The sequence below is a fragment of the Pezoporus wallicus genome, unplaced genomic scaffold (genome assembly GCF_028554395.1).
Source record: "Pezoporus wallicus isolate ANWC-B61680 ecotype Strahan unplaced genomic scaffold, APGP_CSIRO_Pwel_v1 contig_8042, whole genome shotgun sequence".
Taxonomy (NCBI): domain Eukaryota; kingdom Metazoa; phylum Chordata; class Aves; order Psittaciformes; family Psittacidae; genus Pezoporus; species Pezoporus wallicus.
Genome location: NW_026639380.1, coordinates 986,562 through 998,951, shown reverse-complemented (window position 1 = coordinate 998,951; position 12,390 = coordinate 986,562). Strand labels below are relative to the sequence as shown.

At 35.9% G+C, this 12,390-nt stretch overlaps 1 protein-coding gene across 7 annotated transcripts in view; it reads right to left on the bottom strand.

The window, feature by feature from the left end:
• RYR2 (ryanodine receptor 2) overlaps positions 1–12,390 on the bottom strand; it is a 379,474-nt gene that overhangs the window by 19,593 nt on the left and 347,491 nt on the right. For all 7 annotated transcript variants that reach the window (XM_057414543.1, XM_057414545.1, XM_057414546.1 and 4 more), the window contains 8 exons: positions 12,067–12,195; positions 10,558–10,662; positions 7,698–7,779; positions 5,283–6,586; positions 4,851–4,915; positions 2,896–3,043; positions 2,250–2,336; positions 1,180–1,398 (listed from right to left, as the gene is read on the bottom strand). In XM_057414543.1, the coding sequence (XP_057270526.1) occupies positions 1,180–1,398; positions 2,250–2,336; positions 2,896–3,043; positions 4,851–4,915; positions 5,283–6,586; positions 7,698–7,779; positions 10,558–10,662; positions 12,067–12,195 (2,139 nt within the window). The remainder of the gene's footprint in view (positions 1–1,179; positions 1,399–2,249; positions 2,337–2,895; positions 3,044–4,850; positions 4,916–5,282; positions 6,587–7,697; positions 7,780–10,557; positions 10,663–12,066; positions 12,196–12,390) is intronic.

The following is a 12,390-nucleotide window of genomic DNA, read 5'->3' as shown; positions in this document are numbered from 1 at the left end:
GAAAGCAGTACATCTTCAAAGAGAAGAAACTGAAACCATAGTTGGTCTTTTATTCAGGGTTTCAGAATTTGAAAGAAGGTAATTCATTATGGCAGATAATGATAAATAAAGTCTTTCCCTTTCGGCTAGAAATGTAGTTCAAAAACACAACATAAGCAAGTAGCATAAAAAGTCATAGTCAGGAAAAAAATCTACAAGGTAGGAGAGAGGACATCTCAAAAGCCAGAAATCTAAGCTTCATGCTGTGTGCCAACCACTGGAACAGGAAAATGTGTTTTAGTATTTATCGATGTGCAGAGACACTTAAGGTAGAGACTAAAATTGACCACTTAATGCAGTAGTATAGGACCATTTGCCTCAACTACAAATACAGATCATGTCTTTTTAGCATAGAAAAAGTAATATCCATTAAACAAAGAAAAAAATTGAGGACCAAATAAAAGCTTAATAAAGAAATTATAAGGACAAATTAGCAGCCATACTGCATCATAGCAAAGGTCCATTTAATTTAATATGATCTTGCATTTTGACCTACAGTTTTTGTCTCAGGGGGAGTGTAAAAATGGGGGTAGTATATCCCAGATATACTCCTCCCATCTCCAGAGATTTATATCATTTAGTCTTCCTAAATCAGAAGCAGCATTTTACCAGTAAATACGGCATCTTTATTTTTTACATCCCTAAAGAGATCTTCAGCAAGACATTCCTTTGAAAGATGCTTAAGTTCCTGGCAAAACACTATGACTAGAGTGTGCATGAAAAGAAGGCTCAACAAGCAGCAGTGGTAGTCCAAAATGCTGCGTGCTTTTAAAATGACCCAGTTGACAGACCAGTAATGCAGACACTGTCCTCTAGCTTCCTCTGGTCATGGGTACTCACAGCTTGCCTATGACAGTCACAAACTGCTTCTGCTGTAATTGGCTAACATGCCAACAGTGCAAATGCTGATCCTATGGTCCTGTGTCAGCACAGCAAATCAGATTCTGGTCTGTAACTTCCTAAATTCCCACATCACAAAACATACAATTTTTGTATAGGTTACACTAACAGAGCAATGATTCTTTACACAGTCCCTCGAACTGCTTGAACAAAGTTGCTGTGATTTTTTTCATATTTATAGCACTCAATGGATAAAAAAGTTCAGAGACAGAAGAAAAAGCAGTGTTCATTTTTTCTTACTTTCAAACAGTAATACCCTATGATGCAGAAGAATGAGATGACTGTGTGTAGGATGGCCAAAATCCTCAGTGTGGGCTCCATGTAGCCACTGCTTTCTTCCAGGACATAATGCACTGCAATGACCCTCTCGTCATCGCTTTCCAGGCTGTTCAGCTTGAAACTCTCACCAGTAGATACGACAGGAACTTCCTTTTCTTCTGTTTCAGCAGAGGTGGAGACCTGTTTATATCACTGAATCTTAATATTGCAGTTGTATTCCTCTGACAGGAGCTTTACACTACTACAAGCTAAGTAGTGTAACTGAAAACAATGCTAACAAGGACAATATAATTGAAAGGAAAATTATTTTTTTTTGCATAAAAATGTCCACATAGCATACCTCACAGAGACTCCTTAATTTTGTTACAGCAATCTCTGTCAGCATGCATTTTCTTTTCGGCTTTTTTTTTTACTCTCTGTCCACAGTAGCAAATTTGAACCTTGCTGAATTTTATCACCTCAAATGCAAGAAATGACATAACCCTCTAGGAAGAAATCCAGTTAACTCCTAATAACCCCACATGTAGCTCTTATCAGTAGGGCTCTGACAAAAAAACAGGTTCAGTCTGAAGACTCTAGAGTTGCATTAACAATACTAAAAGTCTTGACAAATGAGATCAATGATGTTCTAGGCAGCTTAAGATGATGTGCCTTCTATTTGCTGTTCACACCCTCTCAGGGGAGGATAATGGCACAAGCAAATATCTTAGTGGACATGTTTGAGTTTGACAGTGAAGGCTGGACTTGTCTGAGTCACTCTACTGTGAAATGAAGCATCTGAGGCATGGGTATGGCATTCAGTATGCTGCCTCTGCTGCAGAACAGACCTTTAGAAATAGCTATTTGTGTACTGGAAGTCTATTATTACCTCACATAAACACTTTAGCTCCCACTGTGTTAGATTTCTGAAGTGGCAGTATGAAGCAGGTACTTAATCTGTTAGACTAGGCAGTTTTACCATAGTGTACCACCTACAAAACCTGACTGTTTTTCAGTATACAACTTGAAAAGTAATATTTTGACAAGTTTACCTTATAGAAAAGCAGGATGAAGTTGATGGCAAAAGCAACAAACAATGCCAACATCCTCATATTGTAAAAGTTTCGTGCAAAATAATTCTGAAAATAGAAACAGAACATAAATATACTTTGCTTCATTTCATTGAATCATAGAATGGTTTGGGTTGGAAGGAATCTTAAAGAGCATCTAGTTCCAACCGCCTGCCACAGGCAGTGACTACTGCCACTAGACCAGGTTGCTCAAAGCCCTGTAATAATTATTCCACAATACTTATAAGGTTGTTGCATGGTTTGTTTCCCCTATAGAGCTTTTTAGAATTATAAATAGGATAGTTGCCTCTTATGGAGAGACAAATTTTACAGGCTCACAAACTGCTGTGAAAATTTGGGCATTTTATTCACATAAAAAGGCATCTCTGAAGGTCTACAGTTTGGACCATAATTTTCTTCCCAAGAATTCGTATCATCTCTACTAAGTTGTTTGTGTGTTTCTTTTCTCTAATGTTTGAGTTAAACCTTTGACTTTATGTACTTTTTACAGATGATGGTGATAGAAAAATTAGGTTTATCAAGCGTAAATTTGTCTTTACATTGGTAGAATAACATGGTGGTACACATCCCTGCCAACAGCTAATACATAGTCTAGAGAACAACTTACAAGAAGCTTCTGCTGGTATGCAATGATTTTCTTCCAGAAAGCCGATTCCTGAACTTCCGGTTCTCCATATCTGTGAGTATGAATTTGTCTTAATTTCTGTTTTCCTTTGTCTTCCTTGGCTTTCTCTTCTTTTTCTCCATCTTCTCCTCTTAGGATACAAATGAAGCCAAAATAACATGTCAAGTTAATAAAATTGCTAAACAAAAAAATTAAACCACACCCCAAAAGAGTCCACTGCATCTTTTCGCGAGGCATGACTCATGTAGTTCACACACCTGAATAAAAAGGGGACATATGTCTCTTCAGTCCGAAGAGCTGGCAAGGGTGACAGTCTGGTTAAAGTCTACAGATAATTAAACTTACTGGTTTGGCACCTTGAAGAGAGAATGCTAACTGGCAGGTAATCAACAATCTACCAACCTTATTACCTGAGGTCTGCTTCATAATTGTGCAGCTAATACTTGCGCTGACAGATGCCTGTAAGCTGACAGCTGTACGTTTTGTATGAGTGCCTGTATTTGGCACTCCCTCCCCCTCCAACCTTATGCACTTGGAACTACCTGGTTCCCACAAAGGCTATAGAAAACTTTGGTTCTTGCATTTACAAGTCAAACCTCAATTTTTAAATTTCTGCCCAACGGTGGAATTCGTAAGTACTCACTTCAGGAGGAAACAGGACTAAGGAAGCTTGACAGCATTTGATGTTTGATTATCAGTGTGCTGCCCAATTATAGAAAGTCATAGTTAGGGGGCTGCGCTCTCCAAACACATGATCTAAGGAATGGTGAATCAACTTAGAAGTTAATTTGATATGATAACATGATAGATGAAAGGATCACAGAAGTCCATTCGAAGCTAAACCAGAGTCAGAGGCAACTTAGAAGTTACATTATTAATTTCTCTATACCTATCTACAAACAGAATAGCCAATGTCCTAAGCTGCTTCTCTTACTAAAATACACTCTTACTAAAATTCACTTTTCAAGTGAAAGTTTGTCTTATGTCAGGAGTGGCTTCAGGGCAGATAACAGCGTCAGGCACTGCAATCGTCACAGAGAACACAGGAATGACTGCAACTCACACAGTCAAGCTGAGCAATACGCAGTGAAATGATCTTCAAAAGTCAGCAAGACTTCACAAAATTATACTGAGTTAGAAATTTGCTGTACTGATTAGGAAGAAGAGTTTTTGTTATGGGCAAGTGTCATCCTACAAGAGCAATAAAGATAAAGCTTGAGACAAAGGCACCCACTTAGAATTTTGACAATGATGTATCAGCTGCAGGCAGTGTACACATACCAGAATAACACATGTATCAGAAACCATAAAATACAGGGAAGGAGCACCATACATTTTACTGGTTAAAACCAAGCACTATGTTTTACTTTCCACTCTTTTCATTCTGAGCTAATCTCATTAATTTTTAATGCATCCTAAAAAGTTTAAAATGATTATTTATCAAATGCTAACACTAGTTCTTCATAAAGACGTGAGAGTACTCAGTAATTCACTAAAATTACATTGGGATATTAAGATTTTGCAAAATCCAAATAACTTGAAATAGGTCATAGTGAATGGGAGGGGCAAAAAAGATTCACTCTCTACCACAGATGGATAACAAGTTTCAGGCACTCAGGTGCTCTTACAATTTTAACAAGAGATTTTCTTCTATCTTTCAGACTTGCCAAAAAAAAAAAAAATCAATCAAAAATTGAAACTAAAAGAAACTAAACTGATATTAGAAAATAAATTGCTGGAAGAGAGAAATTCATAAAATCTCAGAGTGATGTTATTTACATGCCATTTCCTTGCAAACGTGCATGGATGTGGATGAGGGCTCAAAACCCTAACTGGAATGTGAATGGACACAAAATTAAAGGCAAAGAAGTAAATCAAGGTGGGTTTTTTCAGTGAAAGAAACATTTCATAGGATCAGAGGTTAAAGTAATACATACTCTGCTTTTTCAGGTTCAGATTTTGTTTCCTCCTTTTCTTCTTTTTCATCTTCTTTCACCTGCTCCTACAGAAAGTCAGATTAAATAAAAGTGTCTAAACTATTATTCAGTACAGTGGTATTTAAAAGGATACCAGGAGTGCAAAATGCTAGGCTTTTTGTTTAAAAAAAACAAACAAACAACAAAACAAACAACAACAAAACAATTAAACCTGAAAGAAGATGATCCTCTAATTTACATTAATGAAGAAACATTGTAACACTGAAGCAGAAGGCAGCTGTGGGAATTCAAGTTTATCACATCAGAGAGGGTAAACCCCAGTAATTACAGTTGATTACTTAAAAAACATGTCCCGAAACTGAGAGAAACACAAATGCAAATTTTGTTTCAAAATAGCTAACATATGACAGCAGAAATAAAAAATACAGTTACCTGGACTTTTTCCTGCACTTCAGGCATTGGAGCTATGGATGGAGTGCCCAGTAAGTCACTCAAACCAGCATTTGGATTGTGAGGGATCAATTTGTACTGTCCACCTTCTCGTTTCAAATCCAAACCAAATATATCTGAGAGTAGATCACTCTCATCTGATAGAGTTCTCAGATCTGTCAAGTCTTCTGTAGGCAATACAGCTTCTGTTGGCTTCCTCTCCCCCTCTTCTCCTTCCCCACGCACCTCATCCTGAGTGGGATCTGGCATATTAGCTAATAGCTCAGCAACCTTGATTTTCTTCGCACCTTCTACCAGGCTTCCTCCAAGCAGCAAACTGCATATGATGCGAAAGAAGCCCCGGACAACACTACAAGCAAAATGTAGTAAGCCCATCAAAATGCTCCAATAAGAAGAAAACAAAGCCATGACCATGTCCTTCATGGTCATTTTCTTCACTTTTTTCATCTGTTTCTTTAGGCTCTTCATGCTGAGCATTTTCATAAGAGTCATTAGATTATATTTAAGAGCTACTAATGCTGACTTCATGGTCACAAGAGAGAAGAAACCCATTCTAGGATCCTGTTCCTCAGGCTTATCTTTCTCATTCTCCTCTTTATTTGCTGACCTTTCATTCAGATCTGATTCAGAGATCTGGGCAGCCAGTTGCATTTCAAAGATGGTATCCTCACAGAAATTAACAAAAAGCTCCATTTTTTCTTTCTCTCCGCCCTCATTTACAACATCAAATATAAATTGTCGCTTTGACTCTTTCACCTGAGGTTTCTCCCACTGAGTCCGACTTGACTCACTTATTTCAAAATAAACTCGTTCAATGCGCTTTGCGCTGCCCATGATTTCTATGCGTCCAAGGAAAGGCTGAAAGTAATTCAGCACACTCTCTGACAGTTCAAGAAAAGTTTGCAAGCGGGTATCATGGGGCATGTGTTCTGACAGGTTGGTCAGGAGAACAGCAACATTGAAACCAATGTCTTTGGCAGGTTCATGGAATCGTTTCACAAACTCCTCATAGTCCAGAGTCTCATTCTCATCTGTTTCAGCACATGACAGCAGAAACTCAGTTTCAGACTGCGTGTAATGCTTATGGCTTTCCATTGCCTTGTGAAAATCCCTCTTTGAAATTATCCCTTTACCATCAGGGTCATATTCTTTGAATGCATCAGAGGAAGTCAAGTCCTTCAATTTTAAGAACATATCAAAAAATTTCAGAATCATCTCCACATTGTTGGACGATTCGACAAGCATATCAACCATCTGCTTGCCAATAGTTCCATTCACAACATTACCTATATGCAATGACATAAAGTTAGAGATACTGATGGCAGCGAATGTTTTAGCAAAAAAAAGTAAATAATAATCACTACTGAAATAATTAAACGAGTAAGAATGATAAACTACTGGCTAACACACATGAGAAAGCTAGCAATAAAATCAGAAATCTCTTACTAACAGCACTACCCTAAGACATGGAAAAAACGTAAGTGAATAATATTAGCCATTAAGGAAAGGAAAAACTAACAAGCCTTACACAGAGTCATCCATTACATTTAATATAGTACTAAACGTGAGAGAGCATAGTGTGAATTTTACTGTAGTGCAGCATTGACAGAGTGTCATATTTTTTAGGATGAGTAGCTCTGTAGGCTGCTGGTGAAGCACAGCCTAAAACACTAAGAATTTAATTTGCTTCTCCATGACCTTCCAGGAGAAAAGCAGTAGCGATGCATGCTACACTTCAATCTACTCCATTTCCTGCCCTTTAAAGTTCTCTCAAGAAAATATATGTGATAGGATACATGTAAGAAGCAAAACAGATCTCTGGATCACCTATATGTATGTCTGGTTATTCTAGTATTGGAAACAGTAATACAGTACCATAAAGGAGCTAAAGAAAGAGTAGTATTTCTTGACAGTAATCACATTCTCTGGGGAATCACAATTTTGTGTATTACCTATAAAGGACCTTGAACTTTGTCACTAGACAAATCAAAGTCTGTACTTTATGGCTAAAATCACTATGAAAATAAATGCAATATAGTAAAGGTGTTAACAAAATGATTGATAAATGGTTCAGTTCCTAGAACTCAGAATTCCAACTTCAATAGTAAAAAAGAACTTTTCACCTAAGCCAAAAGAGAAGCCAGTTAATGGAAACAAAGTAAAATTTTGGCCAGGGCTGGATTTTAAACAGTTCTGGCACTCAGAATTAATGTAAACTGTATCAACTACACTATATAAATCTCCCAATCACTTTAAGACCTAACAACTCTTCTCACAATTGAGACATAAAAATTAAAAAGGAAGACAGAGCATTATCTGTCACATAAAGAAAATCACAAAGCTAAAAACTTTGCTTGAATAGCTTCTAAAGAGGATTTCAGATTAAATTTTAACTACCTTCCAGCATAGACAGCAACATGACAACCATATCCTTCTGAAGATCCATTAATTCCTTTAGCAATTCAATTTGACTGGAATCCTAAATAATGAACACAATATACAAAATGAGATACCTATTCACTTCTTTGACATTTATATATGTGCATGCATATTTCACCTGTAAAAATGAGGCACAGAAATTAAGCTAGTGATGCCAAAGCTGGTAATACAGTGAAAATATATTTAATTGCTTGATTCCTTACAGTACATTTACAGGATCAGATATTTACATGACCAGCTGTTTAGAAGAGAGTCATTCAATAAAGAAAAAGTGAAAACTGCAGGTGATGAAAAAATTTAAAGCAGTAACTGCATATGTCAAGCTCACAGATGATGCCTCTGTAATATTTCATGTCAGCTTAAACATCATCACTGTTGGTGTAATCAAGTTTACAACTATGAAATGTAAAAACAATGGCAACAGCACATAGAGCTCAAAGCATAACATGATTCAAAGTGAGCAATTCTATTATAAACCAGTGAACTACTTTGGAAGAAAAATGAAATAAAAATCAGCATATTTACTAATGACCTTCCATTAGTATTTCCTTAAATAGACATTATATTATTTCCTTTATCTTTCTTTTATCTCATTGAGCTTATCAATTTTACTATTCCCCTTGCCGATGATTTCAACCTGGAATCTATCTGGATAGATTTATTCAACTACTTCATTTCTTCCCCTGTGATACATGGCTGCATCATGACACTGATAACGCATACCTAGCATTGCTGGACTTTGGTGACTAGTACAGCAAACTAAAGGCACTCTATGGCAATTTGGATCTTGGACTGAAAACAGTACAATCTGGAAATACTGATTTGCAATTGATTTGTCTTGTAAGCTTTCATTATGTATCTTCTTTCTTTAACAGTTCCTTACAACCTGGAAGATCTTTATTCATTTAAATTGAAAATTTTACTTTCATTTTCCACTTTACAGAGAATTCTTAAGAAGCATTAGCAGTATCGCCTTGTTGCTTCCTTGGAAAAGACTAGAGAGGGAAAACAAGAAAAACCAAAACAAAACCAACAAACAAAACACTAAACAACAACAAAAAAACACAAACAAACAAAAAAACCTAAACAAAGCAGTGATTTAGCTTTGTTCCTTTTTAAATCTTGTTTCAAATACTCTCCAGAAGTGCTCTAGAAACTCCCTGTGTAAAACAAAACCCAAGTATTTAGCCTAGATAGCCCCTCTTACAGAAAAAACCCATATGGCAATTCCTTATTTAGCCACACCCTACACTTTTGAAAAATGGTATTTCAATAGAATCTGAAAAGCTTATTGATATATTCTTGCAATAAATTACAAATGAACAAAAGAGTCCATGTCTATTCTGGTCTTTCCCACCACTGTTTATCATACATTTGAAGTGGACTATGTTTCTGTCATCCCGCAGAACAGTATGATTAACTCCATACACTACAATGGATGTTGTTGTGCAAAGCTCCTTGGCTTTCTCTGAAGTGTCAGGATAAGCATCACTATACTCTAGATGCAGTAATCAAAAGATGCTATGAAGCCACTCTGGGCACAGCTATGACTATAAACTTTGAATTACTGTAAAAACAAATCTTGCGAATAGTCACATATTTCTCAGTCAACACAGAGCTGCCATGTATTTGACTCACTGTCATTAAATACTTGGATACCAATTTCCATGTTGCTTGTGATACAGGAAGAGAGCACAATAGTACCACTGTGGCCTACCCTAACATTTGCTATTTTTTCAATTCTTAAAATAACAAAGATGTACCAAAAGCAGAAAAACGTCTACAGGCACTTAGAAATACACTGCAGGAGAAATTCAATGTATCACTCTTGAAAATCAGATCTCACTGTGATGCCATTTCCTGGAAGAAGACCTTTATTTAGCTGTAAAGAATGAGAAGTGTACCTGTAGCACAAAGTCTATAAATCAAAGCAACTGGCCTACTTTCAGCCACGCAGTCCCAAGAGCAGGACAGAATCATTTGAGCAAGACCACTTTAATTTATGCAAAGAGCACTTATATGGATACAATTGTAGCCAAATAATGAAACCTAAAAACCTCAGAGACTTCAGAGTTCTACTCCTTAAAAAATAACTAAAACCTTTACAAGCTTATGACACTTTTCTCTGAGAATGTTAAATTATGTAAAAAATTTAGAATACTACATTCAGTTAAGATGTATAATTCTTTGAAAACATAAGAACTTGAAAAATGCACTGCTTAAAGATAGGATTCTTCTCACCTAATTTTAATCCTCTAAAGAGCTATCTGTGCTAGTCCCCTACACTATTTCTATTGATTATTAAATGAGCACTCACATACAAAAGCAATACAGCCAGTCTAAGGTCTCATTATTCTCTTTTTCTGCAACGAGTAGAAAAGGCTTAGATGCAGACATGGTTTGAACTAGAGCTCACTAAGGATGAACTAGGGGTCAATGCAGAACACATCCATGAAGACAGGTCCTGCGTACAAGGCTCACGCAAAACTGCGCAAAACACTGTGACAGAACTTTGGTATGAAAAACAGAAAATGATAGTTTGTCCTGAATATTGGTGACATGCTTCATTTGCAGCTTGAGCTAATCAGCTTTGTGCCTTTGGCCAGTAATCCAATTATAGGCCTGTTATTCGTACCCCCTACAATTTTGTAATTTGCTCGCTCAACAATATTGTATTTTATCACCTCTGGTTTTTATTTTTCCTCATATATCCCCTTATTATCTGTTGTTATTAATGACTCAAACATATTAACGAGTCTGCTTATCTTTTATAAATATATTAGTAACTTAAAAGGGAAAATGTAAACCAGAAAGATACCTGAGATAGCTTCATCTGCATGTGGGCAAACACATGAAGAAAACCAACTACAGCATCCCATAGCCTGCTGTGTGCCAGACTTTGTTGATTCCCAGTACATGGGCCCTATTGTTAGGGGAAGCAAAAAAAAAAACAAAAAAAAAGCAGAATTTATTTGCAAGAAACTCAACAAAAACAGTAAGGAAGATACACAGGCAGTGCATAGCTCAGGTCTGTCCTTTCAAAACCGCTATGAAAAATTTATCAGATATAGAATTATCTATTTAATAATACCACCGACTGTAAACATTCTCTATTCATAATATCATAATAACCATTCTGACTCTGTTTTAGCCAAGACCCAATTTACTAATTCAGAACCACAGAAAGTGTATCTGTTTGCAGCTTTAAACTACAAATGCTAAAGGGATATAGATCTTCAAGCTGGTTCTTCCTTATGTTTCTGTAAATCAGGAATAACTTTATAGAAGGTTAATGCAAAATTGGCATAAGTTATTAGAGAATCAGACTTCTAATTTTTTCCTCCAATATATTCTAGCTGTTGTAGACAACAGTGCTAAGGAATATTCTTCCAAAAATTCTAAGTACTGAAAATAAGGAATACAAAAACTTTTGAAGCCTCAAAGGATAATCTTTATCAGCTAACACCACTACTTGTCAGTTCTCAAACATGTGCACACTAAATACATGTATGTGCTACATATAAACTGCCTCTACTCGTATTTATTCAGTCCTATTCCCTCCCCATCCTCCCTTTTGTCCTCATGAATTATAAAATACTATTTTCATAATAATGATCTTCATTTGAATGAAAACAATATAATAGACACCTAATAGCCTATTGAGATTCTCTCTAACCTGTTTATTTTTTGGAGAAACAGACCGTAATATTGTTGACTGATTTATATGAAGAACAAATTAAGTATTAAATTATACTGACTTCCTAAGATGTCCTGGAAGAACTGTGATACTGATATATTGACAGAATGATGCCAATCTTATTTATTACGGGGTCTACCTCATGTACATCTCTCTGATCCTCAAATGTAATGTGTGATTTTGTTATTTCAAACACAGCAATAATGCCTTATAACAGCCTTATTCCTGAGAGAGGCTATAATATAATGTTCTGTTGACTAAATAGCAATTATGTTTTCTATTGACTTTAGGTCCCCGATGGACTAAAAGTGAAGATTTTAAAGTGGGTAATGCTACTGCAGTTTAGGCCAAATTAAAACAAAACAAGTAAACTGTATTGTCTTGCATACAACAAAAAGATGATTATTTACTAATAACACTAAATCTGATTAAATTGCTAGGATTCCAAAAGAGTAGTGACAGCTATATTCCAAACTTCACTAACTTCACTTTCTGTGTAATAAAATTATTTTGAAGCACACATGCATCTATATTATGTTTCTGTGTTATATATAGCTACATTACATCTTCAAGCCAAAAGTATGATTAATTTTCTTTTGAATAAGTAAAATTCCAATGAATCTAATTTACCTGGATATACTCTGTCAGAGTATTGAAAACTTGTTTTGCAACCTGGATGGCTTTGGAAAAATTTCGTTGTCCTTGCTCATCAATAACATCCTTCCCAGAATAGTACCAATAGAAATCACTAATGGATTCCTAAAAACGATCGTGAGAAGCACAGAGATTATATAATCATTAAGCTAAGAAAATGTTATTCATTAAGCTAAGAAAAATAACATTAGATAGCGTTCTAGCTCTAAAATGTATTTAGTTTATAAAGCTTTTAAATGTCCCCCAACAACTGTCAAGTCTTACTTCATGAATTACAGTTTCATCTCAGGGGAATCAATG